The following is a 15,450-nucleotide window of genomic DNA, read 5'->3' on the forward strand; positions in this document are numbered from 1 at the left end:
AAAATCAATTCGACTTCGAATCGACCAGTCTGAGTCAGACATAAGACAAATTACTTCAATTCATCTGATAAGTCATGTTCTTCTGATATAAATTTCAATGGTTACTAACCGTATGTGTAACAAGATTCTCTTATTCATATTCAGTCCCTTACTCAATACTCTGAAGAGCAAACTAAGTATTGTTTATTGCAATTTAAGTCTTTTCAGTAAGGCCATAAATAGCACACTTTTTAAAATCATAGAGGAAAGCGAGCATAAAGCATTCATTGATATTTCATTGGAAGTGTTCCCTTTATATTCATAAAAAAGGTAACTACGACCATAAAGACGAGTTCATGATTTCGCTAACGTGTAATTTCACATTTCAGGTTAAATGTAAATGGAAAAGGCAGTTTTTTTATGTCATTGTAAAGTTAATCGTAAATTTATAAATGTCGCTAAGCATTTAATTAAATTGTTTAAAATATCCAAATCATACCACAAAGCAGAATTTCATCCACAATATTGTGTAGGTTTTCTAACGATAGTTTTCTTCGCCACTGAGCAAATGAGTTATAAACTAAAATTGCACATGAAAACTTAACTATTGAGTTTGCTGTCGGGTTTTCTTGATCTATGACATTTTATTGGCACAATACAGTTTTATATACTGTTGACTTAAAAGTACCTGAAATTCACCTAAATGACAATTTATAGATTGTTTCCACTAATGGGTCAAGGCCGTCCACACATTAGTTATTATACCATAAAATAGTAAAGCATCGTATGTACTTACAAATATCCTGTATCAAGGGTAAGTGAACTAAAATAGTATAACTTCAGGCAAAATGTAGATCATATAATAGCACATTTTCAATTTGCAATCTTTGGTAGAGGAAAGGGAAAACAACAACTCAACTTGAAGAGTATGTACCCAACGGGAGAAAAAATATGTTCGTGGCTTGTAAATGAAGACAATTATTTCAAGTTTCTCACTTGGCATTATGGCAGTTTTGTGGCTTTATCTTCTTTAAGACATCTTTCAGAAGTTTTGTATTAGTATCTCAAATTAACATCACTAAAAGTCGGTATACTTGGAAATGTTTTTCAGAACATTGTCGACTCAAAATCCGCAATGTCCTAGTAAATAAGGAGACGTTATTTTATAATGACCAACAGAAAAATCTACCAAACCATTATACATAAAACTTATATCAACAGATGCAGGGCTTTTTTGGCTACACAATATAATTATTAATATTGTATAACCACGAACGTTCAGTTTCTGAATTAGAATCTAAATGTTTGCTTAAGATATTATTCTATACGTCTGTAACAAATTGCTTCAATTGCTTACGGCACACTTTAACTGTGCCGTATATTATATTTAAAATTTATGCAACAAGCTGTAAATACAATTACAAGTAGTAAAACGATTTGACACGGTATTAAATGTTATCCATCGGCTTCGTTATACTTGCTTGTTTTCACTTATCTCAGATTTGAATGCGGTATCTGGTACGATTTCACAGATGTCCGCATTATTTGCAAGGCAAATCGACGATTTGAATTGAGAGCTCACGAGGACGTGGAAGATCGCGGTGATTACACAATTTTAAATCACATCATTATTTCCTATATTTGTACTTTTTAGTATATACATCATTACTTATAATAGGACGGCAGAATAAACAGGTCTACTGATATTGGTAAGTGGTATATTGAAGTATCCTTATACTTATTCCTTAATAAGAATTAACACCATTTAGGCTATTCTGTAACAAGAAACTCACCGCAGAACATGTGCTTGATATACGAAATTGACTCTGATAATTATAAAATTTATATGATACACATATCAAAATGGCGTTACACCGTAAGTCGGTCAATTGTCAATATTTCACGAGTGAGATACGAAGTGATTTCTTACAGAATAGCACTGCAGTAATGTGCCACCTCCTACGTGATCTAAAATGACGTGAAATTATATCCGATCACAATTCAAACCGAAACATATGAATACTTTGTATTACTGTAAGCCGGTAGAATATTTACACTAGGGCTGTATAATATACTCAAGATACTAGGATAGGTTTGTGAGTTAACTTTCATGATTAATCTAAAAAAATAATAGAAGTTTTTAACAATTAATTGATATTTAGAAGTTCAGTAAATCTACACGATGTAAGGTGTCCAGATTTGTATTGTGTTTTTTAATTCTTATATGTGTATATGTATGATAGAAGCTAACTTATAAAACTGTAAATCTCGCGATCCTAGCTGTCATTTCTGGGTCGAGCAAATAAAAAAGTTAATGAGTTTTCTGTCTAGAATTTTCGATAGCAACCTAAAAAAATAGTCTAAACTTTTTTGTCTTGGAAAGCAAGTAAAACCTTCCTTCCCTCGCATGAACTCTCTCTGATAGAATAGGATTGACATCCCACCGAATTATAGTGAGTGAAGGACGCTTGTGTGTCATTATTAAAGGTGAACAGACGATCACCTTTAATAATGACTGCCGGATCTGAAAATCGATCAGAAGAACAGCATCATGTTATTTATTACTCTGGATACATTTATATTTATTTATTTTTGACAACCTCCATTGTCGAGTAGTTTGTACACCGGTTTTGATGGGTACGCCACCCCGAGGTCCCAGGTTCGACTCCCGGCCGAGTCGAAGTAGAAAAAGTTCAATAGTTTTCTATGTTGTCTTGGGTTTGGGTGTTTGTGGTACCATCGTTACTTCTGATTTTCCATAACATAAGTGCTTTAGCTACTTACATTGGGATCAGAGTAATGTATGTGATGTTGTCCAATATTTATTTATATTAAGGTAGTGTGCAGAAAACGTAATAAAAAACCTTACTTTGAAATAGTAAATTGGATATAGACTTGACGTTAATTGTATCCAATAAGCTACCGTACCTTTAAGGGCATGATCGATATTTTAAAATTTAAAAAATACCAGTTTATTTGCCGTATCAGGTATCTCATACTTCGATAAATCGATTTTCATTGAAGAAATGCTATACAGTTCTAGGAAACGTGATGTTTGCGCAAACTTTCGAGACGGCTGCGGTTGCTCCAAAGTTGGTATGTTTTGGTAATTCCAAGCAACACGACCAACACTTAATGAACACGATATTGTGGTGTAACATAGCATACTTTATTTTATTTTTATACATATTTTACTTAATGCTAAGTATTATGTCGGTGATAGAATGTTTGGAGTGAGAAAGATTACCAGTATATACGATAGTGATGATGATGTCCTCACAACTCATTATTCCCATCACTTCTATTCTCTCACTTTCCTAATCCAATCGGACGGCATATATGATACAACTAGTAAGAGTACACGCGTAGGACCAACGGCTTTACTTGCTTTCCAAGGCAGTGTAACCACTTATAACTTCTAAGCCTCATGTCGCTTATCGTTTTTTTTTTAAATTAAATTTTGATTGGCTCGACCCGGGGTTTGGACCAGGACGATCAGGACTTTGGGATCTGTGCCCTTATGTGCTAGCCAACTCTGAGTCTGGAAATTCGATGTAAAGCCAATTAATTTACTCGATACTACCATTAACTATTTTAATTAGTATTTTTGTAATTCTTAGCTTGTTTCTTCTTATAACTTTGAATTAAAGTATGAGTGTGTTAAGGAAGAGCGACTTCTTCTGGCATGGGAGCACATGGCACTCAAAAGAAGAAGTCAACCTTTGTGATGTTATTGAACCCTGTTGGTTATTGATGAAATAAACATTGTTATTATTATTATTATATAAAGGCGCGAAATTACTATTCATTGATTTTCATACAGAATACACAAAATTAACTTTATAATTATTTTAAAATATAACGCATAGCCTAGACCGGCTAGCGGTAGGACTTCCTTATGAAATGTAGGATTTTTCAAAATTCATCTCCTAAGCGGGTAAATGGAGGATAAAAGTTTGTATGGAAATTCTTCATTTCTCATGTTAGAAATAGGAAAAAAAATAGACTTGTTAATATTAGTTAGGCTTTTTTTCATTTCATTTTCAATCCATCGCCTTAGGATAAAGTTAGTACAGTTTTATTGAAAATTCATCATTTTGTAAAGTTAAAATTATGGAAATAGTTATTAGATAATTTATCCCTTAAGGTTATCTTGATATTGAAGATGAAAGTCTGTTAATTGAAAATCGCTTATTATCAATGTTCGAATTATGAAAATTCTTGTTTAAGTTTCTTCTTATGACTCATAGACAGTTATTACAGCGATTTTGACAATATGAGGGTGGAATTGAGGATAAGTTTGTGTAAAATTCGCAATTTTCGAAGTTAGAAACGTTGAAATTGATTTTCAGGGTTCTGTTTCCGAGCAAGAGCAAGCTTCCTTTAAGTTTAGCATTTGTAAGTTTTTCTGGGTTATTTCGTAAATGAATAAGGGATTGGCGTATAAATTTGGACTCACTTTAAAGTTTTTCTTGGAATCTTTCAGATATTAAATTTTTAGCTGGCTTAAATAGAAAGATTGCCATAGCCGAGGTGAAGTGATGGTATCGCGAGACAGGTTATCAAAATCTTCTAATAATAAATAAAATTCGGTGTGTTTTGAATATATCTGGTTGTTTACTAAGATCTCTTCCGGTAAACAATTTTTAACAACCGAAAATGGCAACATTATGTTTAAAATGTTCGCGTGTACATAGGACCGAAACAAACGTTATCGTTCGAATCAGAATCTATATTCCAAACCGGTGATATTTAACGTACAATTAACATGGTGAAGTGAAAATTTCTGACTGTAGGAGACTATTTAATTACAGTACCATTGTATTAGTGAGTAGTATTTTATTCTAAAAGTTCTTATTCTAAGAATGTATGTAAAAAATAGTACTTGTTTATCGTTTTTTTTGCCTTAATGTAAGGTTTCAGTTAATTGTATAACACTAAGTCGATAATCCAAACATTACGGCCTACGGTTTATGATTTCAGAGTTCATAAGGTCTAAAGGTATGTTTTTTTTTTCTAACAAAGATAGATGAAAGAATAGAAGCGGATTGGCTAATGGGACTCCGGAAGGTAAGTGGTCACCACCGCCCATAGATATTGGTGTAAGAAATTTTAACCAAAAGCCAAACTAAGTTGGGAACTAAGATGTTATTTCCCTTCGGTGTACAGTTACATTGGCTCACTCACCCTTCAGACCGGAACACAACAATTCTAAGCATTGCTGTTTGGCGGTAGAATATCTGATGAGTGGGTTATAGATACGAAGACGGGTTTGCACAAAACCCTACCAGTGAGTGTAATTATTATGACATTAATTAGAAATATATAATATGTAAAATATATTAAATAAGGACATCTTTTGTATGTGATAAATGGCTTGTGATTTGTATTGGACTAGGTATCTGTGTTAGCGAAATTGATAAATATATATAATTTTTTTATTCCATTCACTGATTTTGAAAGCAAATCACTTAGATCTTAGGACAATATAAAACAAGCATCTATGATAAATATCACCATAAATTAAAAGTTATTATAGGACTACGAATTACATCGATACTTGAATATAATCAATACATAAGCAATATGTACATAAAAAATCCAATCCCTCCTTTTCGATTAAAAATATATTCGCAGCTTGTAATTAGTCTTGTAATATGAGGAGAAGGGATAGCGTGTCTGAATAGATCTAGAGATAAAGATGACGCGCATAGCGTAGAACAGTGAAATGAGTAAAAAACTAGGGGAGCGTAAATAAATAGGCGCGCGCTATTCGTGGCGGCCGCGCGTGCGCCGTGCGCCATACTCCACAGATATAGCCGATGAGACTGATTTACTTATAGCGCGCTTATTTCATTGATGATTTTTAAATATAGTTAATTTTTTTATTCTTTTTGTTGGTTTCCAATTCTAATAAAAATACCTTCTAATTGATCAGTAATATAATGTCATGTAAAATAAATTAGTATATTTAAATTAAATTATTTGAAAATTAAGCTCTACCTAAGAAATCATAAGAGCAGGTAATTTTTAATTTTTTAGGGTTTCATAATGATATAAGAATTCTTTATATAGGTATGATTCAATTGTAATAAATTGCACAAGTATTCGAGTAAATAAGTTTATCGGAAGTAATGATCGGGGGATGGAAGATTAAAGAATGGAAACTAATTATCAATTGATATTAAAAATATCGATACGTCTAGACCGTGAATAGTAGTGTAGTCGTAATTTTATCAGGTGCTAACCGAGTGAGCAAGGAGGACATGTGCCGGGAGCGGGAGCACGACGCCGGAGGGAGCGGTGCGGGGCCGCGGCGCGTCCTCCGTCCTCCCGGCTCGCGCCTCGCGCCGCAGTTCGCGCGAGGTGCCGCCGTCGGCTTTACGTCTGTTATTTGCGCTATACACGCCCGCGCCGTTCGAATCGCGCCGCATTTACTTTCGATACACCGACCGCCTTTGTTTACTCCCCACGCGCGCTCATACAAACAGCTGTTCCTAGCGATCTCTCGTGATCACTATTAGTGTCGTTTTGTGTGCCAGATAGGAATAAGTGTGACCCGTCCTGTGTTCGTATGTTTACAGTGTGTTCATGGGGTTCGCGGCGCGGCCCTAAAGTGCAGCAGTGCTGAGCTCGCGGTGTGACGCGAGCGACTTGGCCATGGCGGCGACTGCCCGCCGGGAAATCGACACGGGCGAGGAGGATATAGCTGCCATCGCCAAACAGATTTCTGATCATGCGGAAGCAATATATCAGACTTGGAAAGCGCGTGGCCTTGCGCCCACGGAGATTCTGTCATGCAGGCCCACGCCCGGGCTCAAGCTGGCTGAGAGCCTGAGGTCTAAACCGAAACCGGAGCCTAAACCTGAAATAAAACAACGTCCAGAATTTCGTAGAGACCGCCCAGAGCTACGCGAGCAACGATCCGAGTTACGTGCCGAACAGAGGTCAGAACCAAGACGAGATATTCGACATAATCCGGAAAACGAGACAATAGAAGTTACGCTGCCGCCAGATTTAGTACCGGAGCGTAACGGAACTGGGTCTGGGACGAACGTGAGACGCGCTGATGTCGCTGCAATGCGGCTGGAAGTAGCTCGAGAGGAAGAAAGACTTCTTCGAGCTTTGCGCACAGGGGGGGTTGTCGCTGAGCGTCCTTCAGAGAGGCCTGATGTTGTACCTCCCGTTTCACTTGTAGATTATGCTAAAACTCGATATCAGGATCGGTTGGAAACGGGGGCGAGAAAGCCAGCAGCGGGAGCTAGTGGAGAACGGAGAGCTTCTTTTGGTTCTCATGTTACTGAAGCAAGATCCAAATTTGAGGCACGAGCTCGTCGCGCTTCTAGTGCTGGCACTGGAGAAGCCGCGTCGTCACAGGGTACTGCGCCCGTTCGTCCTTTCCTAACGCGTGGTTCAGTAGCTGAGCGTGTACTTATGTTTGAGCGATGCCCTAGTGAAGCAACGCTAGAACTAGCTAAAAGGAAGTCTCCAGCAGCCACGACGTGGCGAGGACCGCACGATGTTATTATAAGAGCACAGGTAAGTTCAATATTATTATCTGATGATCAACAATATAAAATACAAAATTTGGAAAAATAAACATGCATGCATGCATAAAAATAAGGATAATATTAGATATATATCATAATTATGTATGATTTATTCCATTACAACATCAATTGTACGTATTACGGTGACATCACCTTCAAGAGGAAATATGATTAGATGATCTTTTTATGTATCAAACTTATTCATAATTTTATGTCAACAAACTGAGTACCCGAGTTAAATAATAAATAATAATGGCAAGGTTTGTTTAAATTTGACAACTGTGTCAACTTATTATAATAAGCTTGACAGGTTTAGAGGTCATTCTCCAAAGGCTACATTATATTTTTTAGCCTTGCTATTGCTTGCTATCTTCTCTGTAAACGTATATTAATATACATAATTAAATTTATTAGTTTTTGATTTCCTTATCTACTTTCACACTAATCACTATGTGTATGTTACAAGTAATACTCTTCATAAACTCATATAAAATATCTATTAGCTTAGTTAAAAATGAAACCAAAAAATTGATTTCATAAAATAGAATCGTCTTCATAACTTCAGAAGTTACCTTACTACAAGAAAAATCCTACTGACAAATGAGATGAATCCCATCATGATAATAGTAATTAATTAATTGAATATTTAATTATTATGAAATAGTATAAAATATATGTCGACAAAAATATACATAGATATATTGGAATAACTTGAAAACACAAACACTGCAAGTTAAATAAAAGCTTTGAAAAAAATCACAAGAAAAATGTTTTCGGACAAGAATAATGGGTCTCGAGATTGCTTTCTGTTTTTTTGTCGAATTGCCAACATTTTGCCTGTTGAACCCAATAGATTTGACATCCTTTATTTCTTACATACATATCTATAATATTAAAATGTTTTCCTGGTAAATCATTTATAATCTCCACAAATATATCACGCCAAAATAAATTACTTACTGTCACAAGCAATCCCAAATATTAAGTTGATTCTGACGGAAATTTCTGATCTTAAGTTCTAAAAGTATTAAAGAAAAATCTTAAGCCCTATTGTAATTGTGTCACATTCGAAAAAGGGGAGTTTTAAATCAGTTTGTTTACTATGAGTGTTTTATGTTTCGGTTTTGTGGTTTTTCTGAATAGCTCAAACAACATTTGTATTACTAATTTGTCAATCAAACTACGAGTACAATTTCCTTAAAGATGGCATATTTTTATATAAAAATTCTGTTGTTTGAAGTCAACATAATGTTAGCAATGGAATAAAAACAGTTCATGAAATTTAAACAGAAAGGCCGTTGAACATTGTTCCTACATTTTTCGTTTTTTGAATTCTGATATAATTTTGGAAATGGAATGGAATGTGTGTTAGGAATATAAAATATTAGTAAAAAGTAGTAAAACTGTCTATGGCCAAATCCCATTGTCTTTGATTAGATCTGAACATGACTAAGAAAATAATAGTGACAATTATCCAACGTGTAGCTTTAGATGACGTTTTGTTAATACTGCATCATTATCAAAGTTTTCAGTTTCAAGTAATGTGCTAAAATAGGCATGAAAAAAGTGCAATCAAGGTTGACCCCAATATTACTAACCGCTGAATCCTCTCGCTCTCGGTGATGATTAATACTTGAAACGAGCTGACGAACAGTTACTATAGCTCTCGCCTTAACTACGATGCGGTAATATCTTATAACTGGTTGAATATTCGCTCTGAATTGTGTTAATGTGCTTTGAAAATTTATTTCGTTATTCTATTTTGATAAGATCGGGGTATATGAGGCATACCATTGTAAAATTATTTAAATTTATCACAAGGTTGAGTTTACTTTCACTGATCTCATTCAGATGAAGTGTCAGGATCTCTATGTTGGTATATAAACGTTGTAATAAATAATTTCATATTATAATAAAACGATGTTATCAAAAGGAATTTTGTTACTTAAGATATTAGGAAATTTGTGTACAGTTCTTAATTTTATTATACGTGCTGTATTTTTAATATAAAACACAATAAAATAACATAATATAAAAATAAAAGGTAAGCCCTGAAAAAAAAAAATTACTAACGAAGTTTACTGATATATATTTAAGTGGATACATAGGTATTGATAAATAAAATATTTCATGGAAACCCCGTCATTTTGCAAGTCACAGAGTATCATAATATATAGAAAAGTAATTAGTAAATTTCGTACATATTTTATTTACAGGCATATAGACAGCGTCTTTAAGAAATGTTTTTTTTTATATCTAAATATCCGTAAGTAATGTATAGCAATAACGAAAACTATTGCATTTCTTAAATAACTGTATCGATAATAAATATAAAAAACTCTTTTACGCTCAAGTGCAAATGCAACACACATAAACATCGCTCTAAATTCCAATGTATTGCCCAAAGAATGTGCTATAAGATCGAGAGAGATGAAAAGAAATCTTTTCATCTTGTTATATTCCCGATTACATGTTTACGAGTGTTATTCATGAGTACGCTTACTTATATATAACTACTCTTAGTGCTTATTATGCTCTTCAAATATACCCTAGAGTATCTTTTTCTCATATAAGTGAATTACCCTGATATACTAATTCATGTTTGCAGTAACTCGACAGAATGTATTATTCGATTGTAATCGTGTTCTGATTGGAACGTCTCAATTTCCTTGTGGCATCGCGTGTTTCTGAAACGACATCAATTGAAAACGTACGTAATTGTTCGTGAAGCAAATTACTTAACACCCGTTCACTATGTCGTTTATGTAAGATTTGACACAAACGCGATAATCGCGCTAATTGGAACAAGCATTCTGGTACCGAATGATATGTAACATCGCCTCGAATGAAATAAACGAATATGCATTTTTTAAAAAAGAATTTGCTTTTTTTTTTTAAATTACATATGTACATAATTTAAAATGCAAAGATGTAAAAATGTCTTTTAATTTCGATTTATTTTGATTTCTTTTCAACGTATTTAATACACGAAAATATTATAAAGCTATTGAAAAAGTAAAAAAAAGGACAGAAAATTCTTGTTGTGTATTTTTTGGAAACATACCTACATATGCGTTATCTGCAACAAACACATCGGGAGTATCGTAAATGCTAAGAATAAAGTTTTACATCGTTCGTTGCGTTGCACTGTTTAACGATGCGTCAACGCTAAGATTTACGACATACGACAAAATTAAAAACAATTTTTAAAATATTATGAGGTCATTTTCTTAAGATAATTTTTCCTTCCCTTTCCTCCCAATATTCGAAATAGGTTGCAACGCTACCGTTTTTTTTTTTATATACACAAGTATTTTTTTTATTTTAATAATATATTAATCCCTACTGTTATAGCTATAACAAATGTTTTAAGTATATTAGTTGGAAGCAAGGGAGAAAAGTGAGGTTTTAATAAAATTTGTAGAGGAAACGACATAATTAAGTGTGTGTGTGCAGTTAATTTAATAATTACATTATATATTTTTTATGTTTTATGACGTATTTTCGTATCATCAAGTCAAAGATTATAAAAAAGTTTCACTTAAAAACAATTGTAAGATAAAATAGAGCAGATAATACATAGAAACGACATAAATATTGGTGACAATTATCTCTACTTGTGATTTTAGCTGTCGGAAACCTTTTATTTGCGATGTACTTCCATTCGAGGGGCCATTGACACACATTTTCGTGTATAACAGTATGTTTACGCGTTTAGAATTACAAAAGGCGATGAACAGGATATGATATGAAACATTCGGGTCACCGACTGAGTTGCATTGTGAAGGTATGCACAGGGTAGCTTATAAACTAATCTCATTATAAAAATTCTAGGTTATACAAACGCGAGTTTACGTTGAAACGAATTGTTGTCTTCGAATTGTTGACGAGAGTTTCGTGAATTGAATTGAAAAAAGTATTGCACGCAGTAACCGATGAAATTAGAAAAAGTTAAAGTTATATATTGAATAAATTGTTTTCAGAAAGTAGTAGAATCAGACTAAAAAAAAATTTGGGATTTATTAACGTGTTTTTTTTTTGTTATAATAAAAGAAAGAGATTGTTCACCTCTACGGACGTGTCTTTTACTACTCGGTCAGAAAAAAAAATGTGTTCCAAAATTAAACTCGAAACGACAGCAATGGCTTGGCTGACGCCCAGCGGCGCGGCGCCGATTAGATGTGAGTGACAACCGACTGCATACGAACTCGATGAAAAGTATACTTAGCTTTATGAAAATCTCCCTAAATTAAAAAAAAAAAAACCTTTGGAATTCGGAACATGTTGCAGAAGAGAAATATTATGTCTAAAACGATTCACTCAAACGTTACTTATAGAAACGTTGCTGTAAAGTTCGATCCTTGAATTTACCCTTAAAGAAAATTCGAATAAAGAATAGATTTGTAATAGGTTTTTAAAATGTGTTACGTGAAATGCGTTAAATTTTTTTTTAATAATTTAATTGAATTTGTATCTGCAGTTTCAATATAAGCATATCTAGGTATTGTAAAATATGCAGCAATCCAGTGCTGCAATGCGGCTGGAAAGGTAAATAGGTATGAAGTTTCATCCCGAGTTTTATTTGGCTATACTCGATATCGACTTTGATTACAAGAAGATATATGCCAAACGTCGTTATGTATCGGAGATAAGCGAAGATTTATTAGATAATGTAATAGTTGCAGATTAATAATGTATTACATATTTAAAATATAGCAAACTACGCGGAAAACTTAAAAAATATTATGTCCATAAAAAACTCGCTTAAATTTTTTCAATTATTCGTTTTGATTTTATTTTTCTGACATAAGATTTCGCACCAGTTTTTTTTTTTATAGGCTAATGTCGAAAGTGTAAGTTTTGAAACCGATTATGCGAGATTACGTGACTATTCCTATCGTAATATTATTATTTAGCCTAGTAAACATAGGAAGCTAAATCGGTCAGTAGGAAATGTTCGGTAAATCGAACGGAAGTGAAATGAACGATGACTTGAACGGGTATATTGTTCATACAAGTGTAACCGCTGCACGTGAATTTCTTAATAGGGCTGTGCACGATTGAGGAAAAGCCAAGTTGCATGTTTTTGGTTGTGTCGTTTTGCCGTCCCAACAGATTATCATATTGAACTCTGGCCCAAGGGACGTAACATATTAGTTCCCAAGGTTGGCTCATTCATTATATAAGAAATGGTTGAAATTTCATATGGCGCTAATGTCTATGGGTAGTGGTGACCACTTACTATCTAGTAGCCCATTTGCCCGTTAGTCTATCGATGAAATTAAAAAAATAAAGAGTGCACATGTTTGCGCATACAATTGTCCACTGTAATAGAGTCTGCGCAGTTCAAAATAGTCTCCCTTGGGAATTATTGCGGTGGCCGAAATTGTTTTACTTGGTATTGATATTACATTGACTAACATCTATATATATGATTAATAATTTCATAAAAAAAAAAATATTCGAAAGAATTTATAACAGTCATCATTGTATGTATAATGTTTTGAGAACATATGGAGTAATGTACAATGTACATAAAGAGTAACCATTTTAGAGTGGGGTAGTCATTATAGAGTGGGGTAGTTAGGGTAACCAATGAAAATTTGTAATACAGTGAAAAATGAAAATGGTTGAAAAATATTGCGACATTTTGCAGTTTAGTATGTTAGAAGGGCTTTTAAACTCAAATGGCGGTTTCATTTACTAGTTCACTTTTTAATCCCGGTGCTGAAATATTAGGCTTCAAAACGATACGACGCGTACAATGTCGTATGTGTAGTAGTTTCATTTTTGAAATACGAATGTCGTGAACTTTGAGTTATATTTGGAAGCAAAATTTTGCGAACTTTACGCTATATTGGACACGTCAAAGTTAACACAAAATTAACTTAATTATTTTTTTAATTTAGTTCCTACATATTTTTACACGAGACCCTTTATTGTTGATTTTATTGTTAATTAAGTATTTGTCAGCTTTGTTTATAATAAATACAAGTAATCAGATTATATTTGGCAGTCACATTAGAGTGGCAAGTGACGAAAACATGTAAATTATATTTGAAGATTAACTTGCCTTATTATACCTTCTCGTGGTCGCCGGTGAAGGAAAGTATTATGAGAAAACCAGCATTTGACGAATGAAATTCTTTGCATGTGTATAATATATCGACTGGCATTGGAGCAGCATAGTGGGATAAATTCCAAATATTCCTAATAACAGAGGTCGTTTACAATAGTGTCGGCAAATCAATACAAAGTGTTAAGTAATATACTCGTAATGTACTTATGACGATCACCTGACATTCATTCAAGTTAAAAAGGCAGCAAAGTAAGTCCTTACTGACAGCTTGTTAAGAAGCACAACTGTACATAATCATCACTTCTTACTAAGCCGGGCTTAAGTCACGCAGAAGCCCCAAGGCAAATTACGACTAGGGGCCCCTCTTCACTATTATAACTTTCTAAACATCCTAAGCAACTATTATTTATTTTTTATATACGTTAAGATAATTAATATTACGCAAATATAACTTAAAAATAATTACTTAGGGGTGGGTTTCTTAATTCTGAGTTGATTGGGGGTAAATAGATAGATAAGACAGATGTTTATAGTTTTTAGATGAAATTTTATATTTTTATTATATATATATATTCTACCGCCAAACAGTTATACTTAGTGTTGTTATGTTCCGGTTCAAAAGGTGAAAGAGCCAGTGTAACTACAGGCAAAGAGACACATGTCAGTTTCTAAGGTTGGTAGCGCTTTGGCGATGTAAGGAAACGGTATAATTTTCGGCGAATGTCTATAGCCAGTGGTGATCATTTAGTATCAGGTGGCCCATTTAGAGTCCTACCTACTCCATAAATACAATACAATTTTACTTATGACAACTGATGATTGTCAGAGATTTTTATTGACCTTTTGTTTTTAATATAAATGTTTTACTAAATTGTATGTGTTATAATATACGATGTGGTAACCAGTTATTAAAGCATTTGTCGAGTAATTTCTTAATGTATTATTTAGATTGTAAATATTATGTATCCACTGCTGGTTATCTTAAAAAGTTAATCAAGTCAACTAATACGTTTACAAGTCAAGATTTAAAAAAAAAAACAACTCATAAGATTAATTTGATATATTTTGTAGTTAAGATTTTTACTATATCTATATAAAACAGAATTCAAAAGAAAGAGGTTATCAATTCGTTTGTATTTTTATGTTTGTTATCACTCGAAAATAGATTTCACTACTTGTCAGAACTATGTCATACACCGATTTGGAACATTATGTTTTTCGTTTAGAGAGTTGGTCCCATTCATATTTAAAGTCAGCAATTTTTTTGTTATTAATATATAAGTAAGGGAGTCTTAACTAATACCTAAAATATAATTAATATGTTTAAGACTATAGAGGCGAACATTAAGATAAACAATCACTCAATAAACTGACAGGCATATAGCATATAGTATTATGTAGATAGATGTTATCTGACCCTACCAGAGGTTCAATAATCTTTGTCTCAGTTAAAAAAGACTTGTGTCGTAAAGTAACAGTGAGTAAATGTTATACTGCTGGGCTAAGACCTCCTTTCGCTTTGAGGAGAAGGTTTGGAAGCTTATTCCACCACGCTGCTCCAATGCGGGTACGTGGATATAGATGACGCAGAATTTCTTTGAAATAAGGAACATGCAGGTTTTCTCACGGTATTTTGCTTCACCGCCGACCTCGAGATGAATTATAAACGCAAATTAATCACATGAAATTTCAGGGTTTGAATTCGCAATCATTGGTTAAGGTGTACGGTTTCTAAACACTACACTAACTCGGCTCAAAGTAAAAAATAAATTGTCATTTTTAATTCTATGATATAATTTTTTATAGTAAATATTATTAGTATACGTTTAGTAGTTCGAGTGA

General features: G+C 33.5%; 1 protein-coding gene across 1 annotated transcript in view; it reads left to right on the forward strand.

The window, feature by feature from the left end:
* Positions 1 to 6,351: 6,351 nt before the first annotated feature.
* The window catches only part of LOC125075144, a 110,297-nt gene continuing 101,198 nt past the window's right edge, over positions 6,352 to 15,450 (forward strand). The window contains exon 1 of the mRNA XM_047686760.1: positions 6,352 to 7,518. Within this exon, the coding sequence (XP_047542716.1) occupies positions 6,640 to 7,518 (879 nt within the window). The 5' untranslated portion in view covers positions 6,352 to 6,639. The remainder of the gene's footprint in view (positions 7,519 to 15,450) is intronic.

The sequence above is a fragment of the Vanessa atalanta genome, chromosome 2 (assembly GCF_905147765.1).
Source record: "Vanessa atalanta chromosome 2, ilVanAtal1.2, whole genome shotgun sequence".
Taxonomy (NCBI): Eukaryota; Metazoa; Arthropoda; class Insecta; order Lepidoptera; family Nymphalidae; genus Vanessa; species Vanessa atalanta.